Here is a 12,629-nt window from a genome sequence, read left to right as displayed (position 1 = left end):
AGCTGATTTCAACCTCTTGACCCCCTCGATCCTTGCATCATTTCTGTCTGGATCAGTAACCATCTACCACATTGCTTTGTTTACAAATTATAGGTCATTTATAAAAAAAAAAAAAAAAAGCACAACTTGAAAGCAAACCAACAAACACGAAAAAAAGTTTGCCTTTGGTCCGGACCAGACAAGTGGACCAAAGGAATTTCCATAGAATGCTAGATTTTAATACTGGTTTTCAATCTAATGTTTTTTTATTAAGCAGGATATTCTATCCTTTTTATGTTTGTAGTTGGATAACTAGCTTTGTAAAATGTTGCCCTAATAGCAGCTTGGGCTGTCCTTTTGTTCTTTCCACACCATCAATGTCTTTTTTTTCCATGACTGTCAGATTTTCCAAACAGAAAGTGTCTTCCTCTAGAGAAACAGTAACTATTGGACATTTTATTTCAGCTAGATGACCAGAAGTGTGTAGCAGCTGTCTTATGCTCTATAAAACCAATGAAAACTCTTGTTTCTCTGGTTCAGCATTTTCTTTGCCATCTTATTATTAGTACTGTAAAAACCAGGCATCATTTGACAGAAAAGTGTGAGATTTTGAAACTGTAGCTTGTGAATACATTGGTACAGCTTCATATAGCAAACTTTAGTTTGGAGGTTTGTTGGGAACTTCCACCTGGGTTGTGACTATAGGGATGCACAACATTAGAAAATCTATCAACTGAGATAATGTCAAATATTGCAATCATATCAGTTGTAAATCATGCCTATTGTCTTCTTTCCTCTCTTTCTCGTGTGTGCTTCCTACACTCAGTGACCTTTTAGGCTTTTGGACAATGTCTCTGTGTCTGCAGTGAGCGTGTGTCCTGCAGCCCAACTGATACATTAGCATCAAAAATGCAAGTTCACAACACTTGGAATGTATTGGCCTCAAGTTTTTGAACACCAAGCTGTTCTTTGCAATATGAATATTGCACACAGTGATATTGCGACATTGACGTATTTGTAAAATATATTGTGCAGCCCCAGTTATGACCCCAAGGAAGACTGAGAACTTCCTGGCCGGAATAGCCATCTCTTTTGGCCTTGGTATCCCCCAGAAAGAGCTGGAGAACGTCAATGGGGAGATGGATGTCTGACCTTCCCTCCTGGACCCATCATCCCTTCAACTTGATCTCAGATCAGTGGATGATGGTGGAGGTTGTGATGAAATGGTGTAATATGGAAGCTAGAAGTATCAGATGAAGGAAGAAATCCTTGGTTGCTCTTTTACATCCCATTCTAAGCACTAGTTTAGAGTGGGAGCCTGTTCTAGATGCCAAGTGTTTGATGCTGGAGGAAAGCATATTAGGCAATCAAGAAAATCCAAAATAACTTGACGCAGCAACCAAAACAAAGCCTACATACACATGTTTAGGGACATATTTAGAAGCTAAATTCTGTTTTGTCTCTAGTACCTCCCTTGGTCTGCTTCCACTTATCAAAACTGTTTACTGTTTTGAAAATCCACAGTTGTCAGTGTCATTGCAGTATATTCTCCTTATAAGTTAAAATAATTATTAGTAGAAAGAGTTCATATCTAGTAAATGCTCAGTTTTTGTGTCTGATCAGTTTTTCTCATTTTCTCTGAATGGACTGGCCTTAATCTCATCGTTACATTTTTACTCTTCTGGAAATTTTCTTGTGATGGTCTAATCTCGACTGACCCCATCTGATGGAGAGCCACTTGAAACTTAAGACGCCTCGTCTAATCTCAGGAATATGCAGCAATTGTCACTAACATTGTGTGTAATTCTTAGTTTCGTGTTTTCTGTCTTGAGATGTCTCTTTATACGGTTTTGTTTGACTCCCAGAGGTCCCCCTCTTTGCTCTGGTCACTTCCTGCTTAGATCCATTTCTAAGAAATGTAATCTGATAGCAGTCTGCGTGTGTCCTGGCCCTCCAGTTTCTATGAGGGTATGTGCTTCTGGTTTTACAGGATTACAGAGGGACCATTTGGAAGCAATTAGGCCGAAATTTGAGATTAGCCCTTTCTTAGATTTTTGACAATGTTTAACTGTTCTTTTATATTGTGGATTGTAAATACTTGTGGCTGAAAATGTATGTAGGGATTGTACAATTATAGTGTAGAATGATACAGAGAGACGAGATGAGCAGTATTTTATGTGAGTTTTGTCACCTTAATACCGTTTAATTGGTGGTCAATAGATGCGCAACGCTGCTGCAGTTCTACATGTGTCTGCTGTAATCCAGATTAGACGTTATGCGAGGAGGTTACATGAGGTGCGAGTGTGTCTGTGTGATGCAAACAAGTGAGCTCTTGTGGTTAAATGTGGCCGTGTGTCTACCAGCAGTTTTATGCGATCATGTACAGAAGTCAGGGGTTTTTCATACTTCCTGGTCTTGCTGGTGTTTCGTTGTCGTCATGTTGCTGGGGGAGAATCCAGGTGGAGACATGCGCACACACAGATACACTCTGTGTAGCTCCGGCTCTCATTTACTCACACAGTCACACACACACAAACACACACAAAGAGACAGTCTGGCAGATTCAGGGTTAAAGGCTTCCATTTTGTTAGGTAACACCCTAATGGTCTGATCTGTCAGTGGCGTTAAAATGGCAGGGGCTTAACCCTTGGCGTTCGGGACACAACCAGTAGGGGCACACACACACGCAGATGCACGCGCACACACACACACACGCACACTCGGAGACTTCTGGGCTGGCCAAGCCTAGAACAGAACAAGCGAGCAAGGAGTGTGTGTTTGTGTGTGTGTTAGAGAGAGAGAGAGGGAGAGAGAGGAAAAGAGAGACAGGGAGGGGTAAGATGGAGAGTGAGCTTGTCAGTGAGAAAGAGAAGACAAGGAAGAGTTTTTTTTTTTCTTCTTCTTTTTTCTTCACTTGGGTACAGTTAGATTATGGCTCAGCTAACCACATGCGCTCTGCGTTCTTCTCCCTCCCCCAACCATGGCACCTCCTCAGCTGGGTCCCTGCCCCCATTCCAACCCTGGTGATCAAACCAGCACAAGTAGTCTGATCTTTTTTTGTTATTATTAAGAGTATATCTATAAAAAAAAAAATCCTGTTTTCTGATCACCTCATAAAGAGGATTGGACATTTAAAATGTTGAGCAGGCAGTACAGAAAAAAAAAATAATTAGTTGTGATGATTTGTTAGCTGTCGCCTTAAATTTAAAATAATCACACAGACGCATCGTCCTGTTGGATAGCTGGTCAGTATGAGGGATTAAATCAATATAATAAAGACCAGCGCTGCTTAGCTACCCAAAAATGAGTTGGTGCTCTGTTGTCTTTTTATTGGGCTATAATAATTCATACTTGTGGCATCTCTATCGGACGACATAATTGTTGTTTCTCCTTGTATTGAACCCTAAGGACACAGCCAAGAAGCCTGTGTGTCTTTAAAATGGCTGTTAATGTGTTCATGGGCTGCGTCCAGTCCCAGTGGGGGGGTCGTTAAGGCGCTGGAGATGAGCGGCGAGCGGTCTACCTGAGGGGTTGAGCCGTTGCCATTGATCCATTCTCTGCGAAGCTGCTGGACACAAAAGGAGAGCGACTGAGGGTAAAACACAGAGTGTCAGCTGAGGTCACAGATTTCCATTTACTTTTAGCCAAGCATTTTTTTTATCCTGCTATACTGTACTCAAGGATGTTGGAGATTTCATTTGGGCTGTGGGCTCCTTTCAGAGAACAATAAATGTCCTGTGTGGTTTAAGCTTATATGAATTTCTGCTCAGCTTAGATTTACAGAGTTTTTGTTACTTTGTCTCACCATCAGTTTGGGGCTTTTTTTATACTGCAGCTGTATCTAGGGCCCCATGATTACTGCGATGCGGAAAATGCGGACTGAATCATTGAATTTAATAAACAAACCGGAATCCACAGCAAAACACGGATGGTGGAGTTTTTCCATCCTATGACAGATGGAAGGGAAAATATGAACAAAGGTCTTGATTATTATGGAAACGTGCTCAAACTTTTACTTCTTACATGTTTTTTTCTTTTTTTGCATGTAATAAGTATATTGATATCGAGTTCAATTCTAGAGCATTTTTAAAAGAGAGGTTTTCTTTTATGTCACAAAAAAGATATTAGTTTTTGCACATAATGTTTGAGTTCTTAAAAAAATGAGGGAAACACTGAATATTATAAAACTAATGTTCTGTTGAACCACAGCAGCTTTTAATTTGATATGAGATACTGAACCCTAGCTAAGGATGTGTCTTTTTTTTCCCATCCATTGCATAATTATGTACTTTTTGGGTTAATAAATATGGCTAAAATGGGATTTAGAAAAAGCGGAATTTGGCAGAAAATAAAACAGAATTTTGAGAATAAGGCCCATTTATAAGGCCCTCGCTGTCCATGGTAGCATGATAAACACATGTCCTCTTCCAGCCTTGTTTGCCACAGTTCCACTTGTGTTTTAAACATTTAGCATTGCTGGCTCTTTATAGACACTTTCTGACAATCAACACGCATGCCTTACTTTAGATGTATATTGCTCATAGAAATTTCCCATATTTACACAGAGAATAAGGTAGTCATTGATTGCTGTCTTTTGCTAAATTTAAATGCTCCTAACTATTTCATGTAAGATGGGATGGCTGAAAAATTTCTTCAGGCAAGGTTTCTCTTTCTTTGTTTTTATCTAAGAAAGAAAACATCTGAATTATAAGTGGAGACCCTGGTTTAATCCATAAAGAACTGAGTTTACAAAGCTGTTCATGCTGTAAAATTCCCTGAAAATTTAATTGTTTGCAGACAGTTAAATGTGACCCTTAACCTGTGATTTCAACATCCTCTGACAGCTGATTAGTAGATTTTCTTTTTACTTTCAACATGCTGCTGGAACATTTGCTGTGGATTCACAAATACATAGGTCTCAATATATAGCTTGTTTCTTTAGTTTTTTTAAAATGTTCTTTAAGGGTGTGTTTACACTGCAGCCTGAAGTGACCCAATTCCAATTTTTTTTGACGTAATGCGACCTGTATCTGATCTTTTCATGGCAGTGTGAACAGCGCAGGTCGGATTCTATTTCGAATGTGACCCATATCCGATACGTATCCGATTCAAATGCGACTTAACGTCCAGGTCGCATTCATCCGAACTGAACGTCACTGATTCTCAACAAAACTCACTATTCTGTGTCCTGATACGCGCAAGTGGGAAGGAAAAACAACAACCATGACGGACTGTATGAGAATTAAGTTGTTAATATGCTGCTCCGGCCGGATAACAACGTCAAATGTGTAAGCTAAGCTCCAAGTTAGCCTCCATGTTTACTCCCGCAAACACTGAGCACTTCTTTTTATGGCGGTTGGCAGAACGCTGACGCTATTGCGCCCTCTACTGCGCATGCGGGACACTTTCAGGTCATTTGCCCGTTTACACTGCAGAACACATACAGGTCGCATTCACTGGCAGTGTGAACGGCCCTGGCAAAAAAATCGGAATTGCCAAAAAATCGGAATTGAGTCACTTCAGGCTGCAGTGTGAACGCACCCTAAGTTTCTAGGCAGCTGAACAAATCTACTTACCCCTAAAAACATTATGACCCTCAAGTATTTTGCAACTCTTATTGCCTTGTTGTTTTCCACCACCAGTTTCTTGGTGTTCTTCCTAATTTTAGGACTTTTGGTTGGGTCAGTCTTGTGAAAAACGATCAAGTTTCATTCAAAAAGAAAAAAAAATAGGAAACTTAACTGTTTACACAAAGGGCAGGAGGGGAATGAGGGGCAAACTGGCGAGCATCTCATGAAAATAACGACATCCCTTCATTGATAATATGCTCAATCTCTAATGTAAGCAGACATCCACACACCAATTCCCTTCGGTTGCAAGTGTTTCAGACATAAACGGAAGACCATATGCCTGAAAAATCAGCCTCTCTTGGTTGCAGGTTTCAGTTTCCCCTCAACTCTTTTATAGACTTGACAGCCGACAAATCAAACCTCTTAGTGTGATTATAGGGTCAGTTGCTGTTTTTTTTATGGCGCATAGAAGAGCTTGAGGTTGCCAAGACTATTGCTGCTTGGTTGCTTTAGAAGTTTGTAGTTGTAGTTCTTTGCCAGTTTGATGTTTGAGTTTGATTTTTTTATTTTTTCAACCAGAACAGAGCGAGCCTGACTAATGCCGTTAAAATCCTGATTGATGCATCTCCATATATTTTGTGGTTAAGGTTTGTCATGCAGATGTTTAGTTTAGTCGATTCTGGTTTCTATTTAAGAACAATAACACTGGTAGATATCAGAAAAATATTCAAAATATTTACCTTTTTCTTTTTTTCTGTGCAAGAATTATTTATTGCAACAACACTGTAAAGACGTGTTTCACAAATTTTGTAAAAAAGAAATTATGTAGTTAACATTTTAAATTGTCTTTATCATCTTAGCAATTGGCATAATTAGTTTGATTGACATTATTAATTGTCTGAAGTACATAACTTCTTCCCTTTAAACTCTTGGGGTTTTCCTGGTAGGCACCAACATTTCCCAATGCAGACAGAGATTCAAAGTTTAGAATAATATAATGTAGCAACTTTTCCTCCTCCATTCAGTCCTCCCGGTGTCGGCTCTGTCTCTCTCTGACGCCACATATAAACCACAGCCATTAAAACATTTCAGTGATTGTGAAAGTGGCTAATTCTGAGTGTTTTTCACTTGGTAGCGGTATCCACACAGAAGAGGATTTATGGATCCTGGCCTGGTGGCGCTTTTTGTAGTGATGAGAAAATGCTTTGAGTTTCCATCTAGTGTATGAAATCACTCGGTTCTAATAGCAGGCATTGTACGCCTAACGTCTGAATGAGCCGCAGGTGTTTCTTTGGACAATTTATTTGAATAAGTAAACCAGCAATGGCACACAAAGGCCGCATTAGTTTTCAAGTGCAATCATCTCACTTTGTAGCATACGCAAATGCTCCCTATCGGGACATCTAATACTTCAGGGCTTTGCAGTCTGTCCTTTCCTTCCGGGACAAAGGTAGCCACGTGTCTCAACTTGAAACTAGTGGCTGCAGTTTTTCTGGTCACGTGGCGATTCGAATGTCTAGCTTTGAGAGTTGGTTCTCTGCTTCTTAAATCTGCCATAGTTCACCACAATGTTGTGCAAACTGACTGTGAAGCCATTACTTAATTGTATCTTGGTTTAAGTTTGATTTCTACAGTGTCGTGTGCAACACACTCCCACACACAAGCTGCCATCTCCGGTAGATAGATGCTCTTTGTATTCAGGCATGGTACAGCAGGGCACATCTGTCCTAGCTGTGTAACAGAGTTGGGTCCTTTCTAAGTACTGCAAACTTTTCCTGTCAGCAGGCCTGAATGTTTTCCTGAGTTAAGTTGGTTTTGTTTTGAATGTTTTTGGCCATTAAACGGCAGTTTTACTGCAACAGTTAATATTAATGAGACATAACTCAAAGGGCCCTATGATAACCTGTAGTCTAGGTTTCTCTTTTCAGTAGACTGCCATGCTTTGCAGCCCAATACAAACATCCCAGACATTAGCTTACTGTTTTTATTATCAACACAATAATTGTTGGCGTATTTTCAGATTTCCTTTCCCAACTCTCTGCTTTACATTAGTCTCTACAGATAAATATTCCTAAATGTAGATGAGATAATTTGGTCCGAGGGCTCGGCTTCTTGTTGCAGCTGTGATTTGGAATTAGTTTTGTCCCGTGTTCTCCTTGTAATTCTTGCCACTTTGTTTCTGGGTTGGTTCGGCCTCTGTGCTCCCTCCATCTTGGACCAGTTAGAACTGGTTTTTCAAGGAAGTGATTTCCCTCTCATAAATTGCTCATAATGTGTTCAGGAGTTGTATCCACTTATCAGTGCGCAGAATGTTTCCAAATAACACACATTTTATGTGAAACATCATGAATTAATAAAGTGAGGATGTGAGTTCTTGCTTCATCTCTAATGCGTGACTATTTGTTCGCTTTGTGTGAAAGTTTCGCTAATGATAATCACCTTCTGCTCTGTATTCTGAAATCTTAGTGGCTCTCTTGCTGTACTCTGAAAGAATTGGGCCAGCTTTTCATTTAAGTTGGTTTGTTTTCTGGCACTTTTCAGTTTTTAAATAGAGTTTTGGTCAGGGTCATTCCAGAAGCTCATTGTTGTGCGTGTATGAGAACATTTTGTTGCAACACCTTTATGGTTTCAACTAGTGATTTTATAGGGACTTGACCAATTTGGATTCAGTGTATTGGCAACAAAGGATACGCTAAGCATGATGCTTTTACCAAAATACTTAATAGTTAGTCTTCTTTGACTAGAAAACCTCACCAAGAATCTTCTAAACCTAGTACTAATATCAACCATCTGACCCAGACTGTCACGACCAGACGAAAGAATGAGAATGTTCAATGTATGTAAACCTTTTCTGGCGTTGCGCCTGTTTAGGATGGTAGTTGTTGGAAATTTTAAGAACTCTGTAGATCTAATACATTTATAAGACTTGATTGTTTTTTAAGAGAAATAAAGTAAAACTTCAAATATTGCATCCTTGGGGTATTTTAATGAGTTTTTCTTCCCACAATAGAATTTAGTAAATCAAGACAGCTTCTGTTACAATAATCACTTATTTATTAAGTGAAGAAAATCTTGATTAAATCAAATGCTGTGTATGTTTCTCTCTCTCTGTGTTTATTCTCCAATTGTATTAGATCTAAATTAATGTACTATAATGTGTTTGACTTTTGCAAACTGTCATTGAAGTACTGAGTGCTCCAAAGCCAGCCCTATATGGGACGCTTCGTTTCAAACTGCAGATTAGCTGATTTGGTTTAGCATCTTTAATCACCTTCAGGACTCTTTGTTGCCTCTGTTTAAGACAGCCACTCAGGTCAGTGTCACTGCTAAGTCGAGGCCTGGCACTGCTGGCTTTATCTAATTGACTCACTTTCAGATACTTTTTCACTTCAGTGAAATGTACCCTGAGCCATATTTTACCTCACTTGGCTTATAAGACTCCTTCTGTTGTGCTGAAGCATTTTGTTATATTGATGATGTTTGCCAAATGAGAAATGCTCGCCCTCAGTCTTGATTTCAAGTCAACAATCTCTTCACCGTTTCCTTTTTCTTTTTTTATACCTAGCCTACCTCTTTTGTTTGCTTGTCTGTATTTTATGAATACATAAACAGAGTGCTGCAACTGTTTGTTCCTTCTGTATCTCCAGGGTGAGAGCAGCCATGTCAGAAGAGGCGGTGCGTCAAACGCGCAGCCAGAAGCGAGCTCTGGAGAGGGACCATGCAGCTCTTGGCGGTTCCCCGGGGGACATGGACGGCAAGCGGGTAAAGCTGGAGAGAGGTGATGCAGCTGGGGCCCCGCTGGCCCTGGTGGGACCTGCAGCTGAGGGCATGAAGCTGAAGAGTGAGCAGGCTGCTAAGGTTGCAGCCAGCATTCTGAAAACTGGGGAGGTGAAGGCCACCATCAAGTTGGAGGTACAGACTGGAGACGAACCCGTGGACATGAGCACATCCAAAAGGTGAGACGAGGAAAATAGTCTGTTGGGTTTTGGTTTCATCGTGGGTGTTGCACTGTCATGTAAACAGAACATACTGTACTTTACGTGATTGTATTACTGTTGGACATGAGCTGGCATTACATTTTTGCAGCACAACTTTGAGTGCAAATTCAAAGGTTTCAATGTTTTGACACAAAACTACAAAACAGAAATAAACAACACAAAGCAATTTTAGGAGAAAAACAACAATTACACCTGCTGCAAAAAAAAAAAAAAAATCCAACATATTGACAATTACTGGTAATGGGTTCCGTAACGTTTTTTAAAAATTTATTTATATGGAAATTTATAAACTTGGAAAAGGGAAAATGCATTAATTTAGTGTTACTTTTCAAGGTCAGAAATTTATAGCTTTTAGGTGTTTATAAAAGTAGAACTGAGATAGCTGAGAATAATTGGATAATTAGCAGGGTTATGGACACGGTGGAGGGTCTGTTTTTCTAGGCTGACCTGGGAACGCCTTGGGAAAAACTTGGGATTCCCCTGGAGCAGCCGGGCCTTTCTGCTTAGGCTGCTGCCTATGCAGCCCAACTCTGGATAAGTGGAAGATGATGGATGAATGGATAGTAAAGCTATCTGCTTGGATAAATCCTGCGTTAGGCTAACAGACACTTTCCCCAAAGCTTGCTAGCTGGAGTTATCAAATGGGTTAAAAGAGTGATGGGTGGTGCGTTCGTTTTTTTCCAAACCATTTAATAGGATGTTGGAGAAAGTGCCAGAATAACAGGGAATTTCTGGACTGTATAAAACGCATAGTACGGTGTATACATATAGTCCTGTCCTTCCTCCACTTACTGCAGCACACTGCCAATCAGCTGGCTGAAGGGAGACTACAAAACTTTTCTCATGCATACAACAACTTCATGGTGAGGAAAGGCGTGCAATCTATCGCTCTATTAAAAAATAGCATTTTAAAACTATAGTTGATATGTTGAATAAAAGCAGTTTATATCATGTTAGTTATATTTCAACCTATGAGAACCCATACCAGGCCTAGTTGAAGGTAAGGGGGAAGTGTAGTACCCACCCTCGTTTTTTTCAGCCAGCTGACCGGCAGTGCACATCAACATGAGAGGTTAGGTAAAGGGACCTTGCAGCTTATTTGAGCTCTGCACATCCAGGCACAACACTGGTCGCTCTGGTGCTTTCTCTGGTATCTTGTGAAGCGCAGTAGGAGTCGGTGAAAGTTTTTAAACTGCAAACGTTTACAACCTTGGCTTACAAGAAATGCAATAAATTAAAACTACATAACCTTAGCATACTTGTATATCAGAAACCAGTCCATGTCTAGACTCTTTTAGAGAGCGGTCAACATTTGAAGCCATCTAATGCATTAAACATTGACCAGTAGCAGTCTTTTCCTAATCTCTGGGCCTTGATATTACATTGTAGGTCAATTATCTCCACAACCCTTTACCAGCATTTGCAAGAAACATTAGAATCCTTCTTGCGTCATGTTTGTCGCCAACAAGGCTACCTTGCTGATACAGTTGTAGATTGGTAGGCTGAATCAACGTTTTGAATTCTATGACACCTGAGGCAATTGTATGTATTTTTATGTTTTTCCCTGTTATAAAGGGCAAGGCCCCACGTATGCTACTATGGGCCCTGGATTGTGTGCAGGCACGCACAGCGGGGTGTTTTGCATAGAGCTGCGTCTTTTGGAGTTTCAGGTTTCTCACTGAAATTGCAGTAGAGCGAGTGGTCTGACAAGAGTCATACAGGAAGTCGGTGTGTGGTTGCCAGCAGCCTGCCCCCATTCTGAAAACTTTTGAGGCTCCTAAAGGCCCAGGCTCCATTTTCTCCCACAGCAGCACCTGAACTCTGCCTCGCACTTCTCACAAAATGAAGGCTATGTGTCACAAACTGGTTCCAACTGGCCGTTGCCATGGTTTCCACGTTGGAAGGAGCAGTTGGAGGAAGGAGGGGCCAGCAGGAGTGGTGGGTGTGTCACATGACCACACAGAGAAATGCCTGATGTCATGTGATGTGTATTTGGTAGAGAGATAAATACACACACACACACACACACACACACACGCACAGTGATATGATAACAGTTTAAGTGGAACAGAGGGGTGATTGAATAGTGAGTGTGTTGGGCTTTGCTGCATTACCGCATAATTACAGACGAGTGTCACCTTTGGCCCCAGCTTTTAGCCTCTTTCAGTGTTTACGTGCTTCCTTTCTGCAAAGTGATTATTTTGATGGTTTATACGGTGGCCTTTGTCATCGAAGCTCAGCTTTGTGGAAAGTTTTTATGACAGAGTTCAATTCGGCTTCAAACTGTGTCAGACAGTCGTACAGTAACTGAACTGAGGCTTTCCATTATATACTAGACTTCTGCTTTACAGTGTTTTGTCAATATTTCAACCAACCTGCGCCAAGCTGTTTCGTTCCCTTAAAGAGCTGGAATCGGTTTCCGGGCTGGTTTACGTTGCACTCTGATTTTGTAGATCCAGCTACACCTCAAAACGACTGAATCAGCAAAATCCTACCATGGGAGGGGGGTCAGCGTACAGCTACAATCTGGGGAAGCCGAGGCATGCAGAGACACTGGACCTTACATAACCAAGCTGCCATGTGTTGTGACGCTTGTGTAAGCTGTTCTCAATAGATGGTAGCAACCTTCATCAGCTAGGCCGCGTCATGTCGGTAATGAGGCCACATCGGTCAACGCGCAGGGTTTTCCTTGAAGGTTTTGCGGCATGTTAGGAAGCACTCAAATCCTCAGTAATGGTGCTTACTGTGTTCCTCTGACTGCTGTTTTTATTTTATGGGCAGAATGTAAACAAAGCTGCTCCTCTCGGGGTTTGTTTGTGCTCAAAGGTGTAATATGTCTTTGAAAAGCAGAACTTCATGAAGATCAGTTTTTCTTTTCACATTTAAGTTCAACACATAAGGAAAGTACTCCATTACACACACTGGAGAGACCTTATTGGCCTTAGATTGACGTCTCTTGAGGGGAGCCGTTGAGAGGGCAGCAGAGACGCGACTCCGGGGTGAGCAAAAGGAAGAGGGGAAAAAAACCTCCAGAAGAACTGACTCAGTGAGTTGGAGTATAAAAGATGAACAAGTAAGGTTG

General features: G+C 40.9%; 1 protein-coding gene across 1 annotated transcript in view; it reads left to right on the top strand.

Moving 5' to 3' along the window:
- gatad2ab (GATA zinc finger domain containing 2Ab) overlaps positions 1-12,629 on the top strand; it is a 28,541-nt gene that overhangs the window by 6,705 nt on the left and 9,207 nt on the right. Inside the window, exon 2 of the mRNA XM_081606480.1 lies at positions 9,197-9,505. Coding sequence (XP_081462606.1) covers positions 9,210-9,505 — 296 coding nt within the window. The 5' untranslated portion in view covers positions 9,197-9,209. The remainder of the gene's footprint in view (positions 1-9,196; positions 9,506-12,629) is intronic.

Source organism: Poecilia reticulata, chromosome 4 (genome assembly GCF_904066995.2).
Source record: "Poecilia reticulata chromosome 4, P_reticulata-male-v2, whole genome shotgun sequence".
Classification (NCBI taxonomy): domain Eukaryota; kingdom Metazoa; phylum Chordata; class Actinopteri; order Cyprinodontiformes; family Poeciliidae; genus Poecilia; species Poecilia reticulata.
Note: the sequence above shows the minus strand (reverse complement) of the source record. Positions and strands in the feature narration are given on the sequence as shown.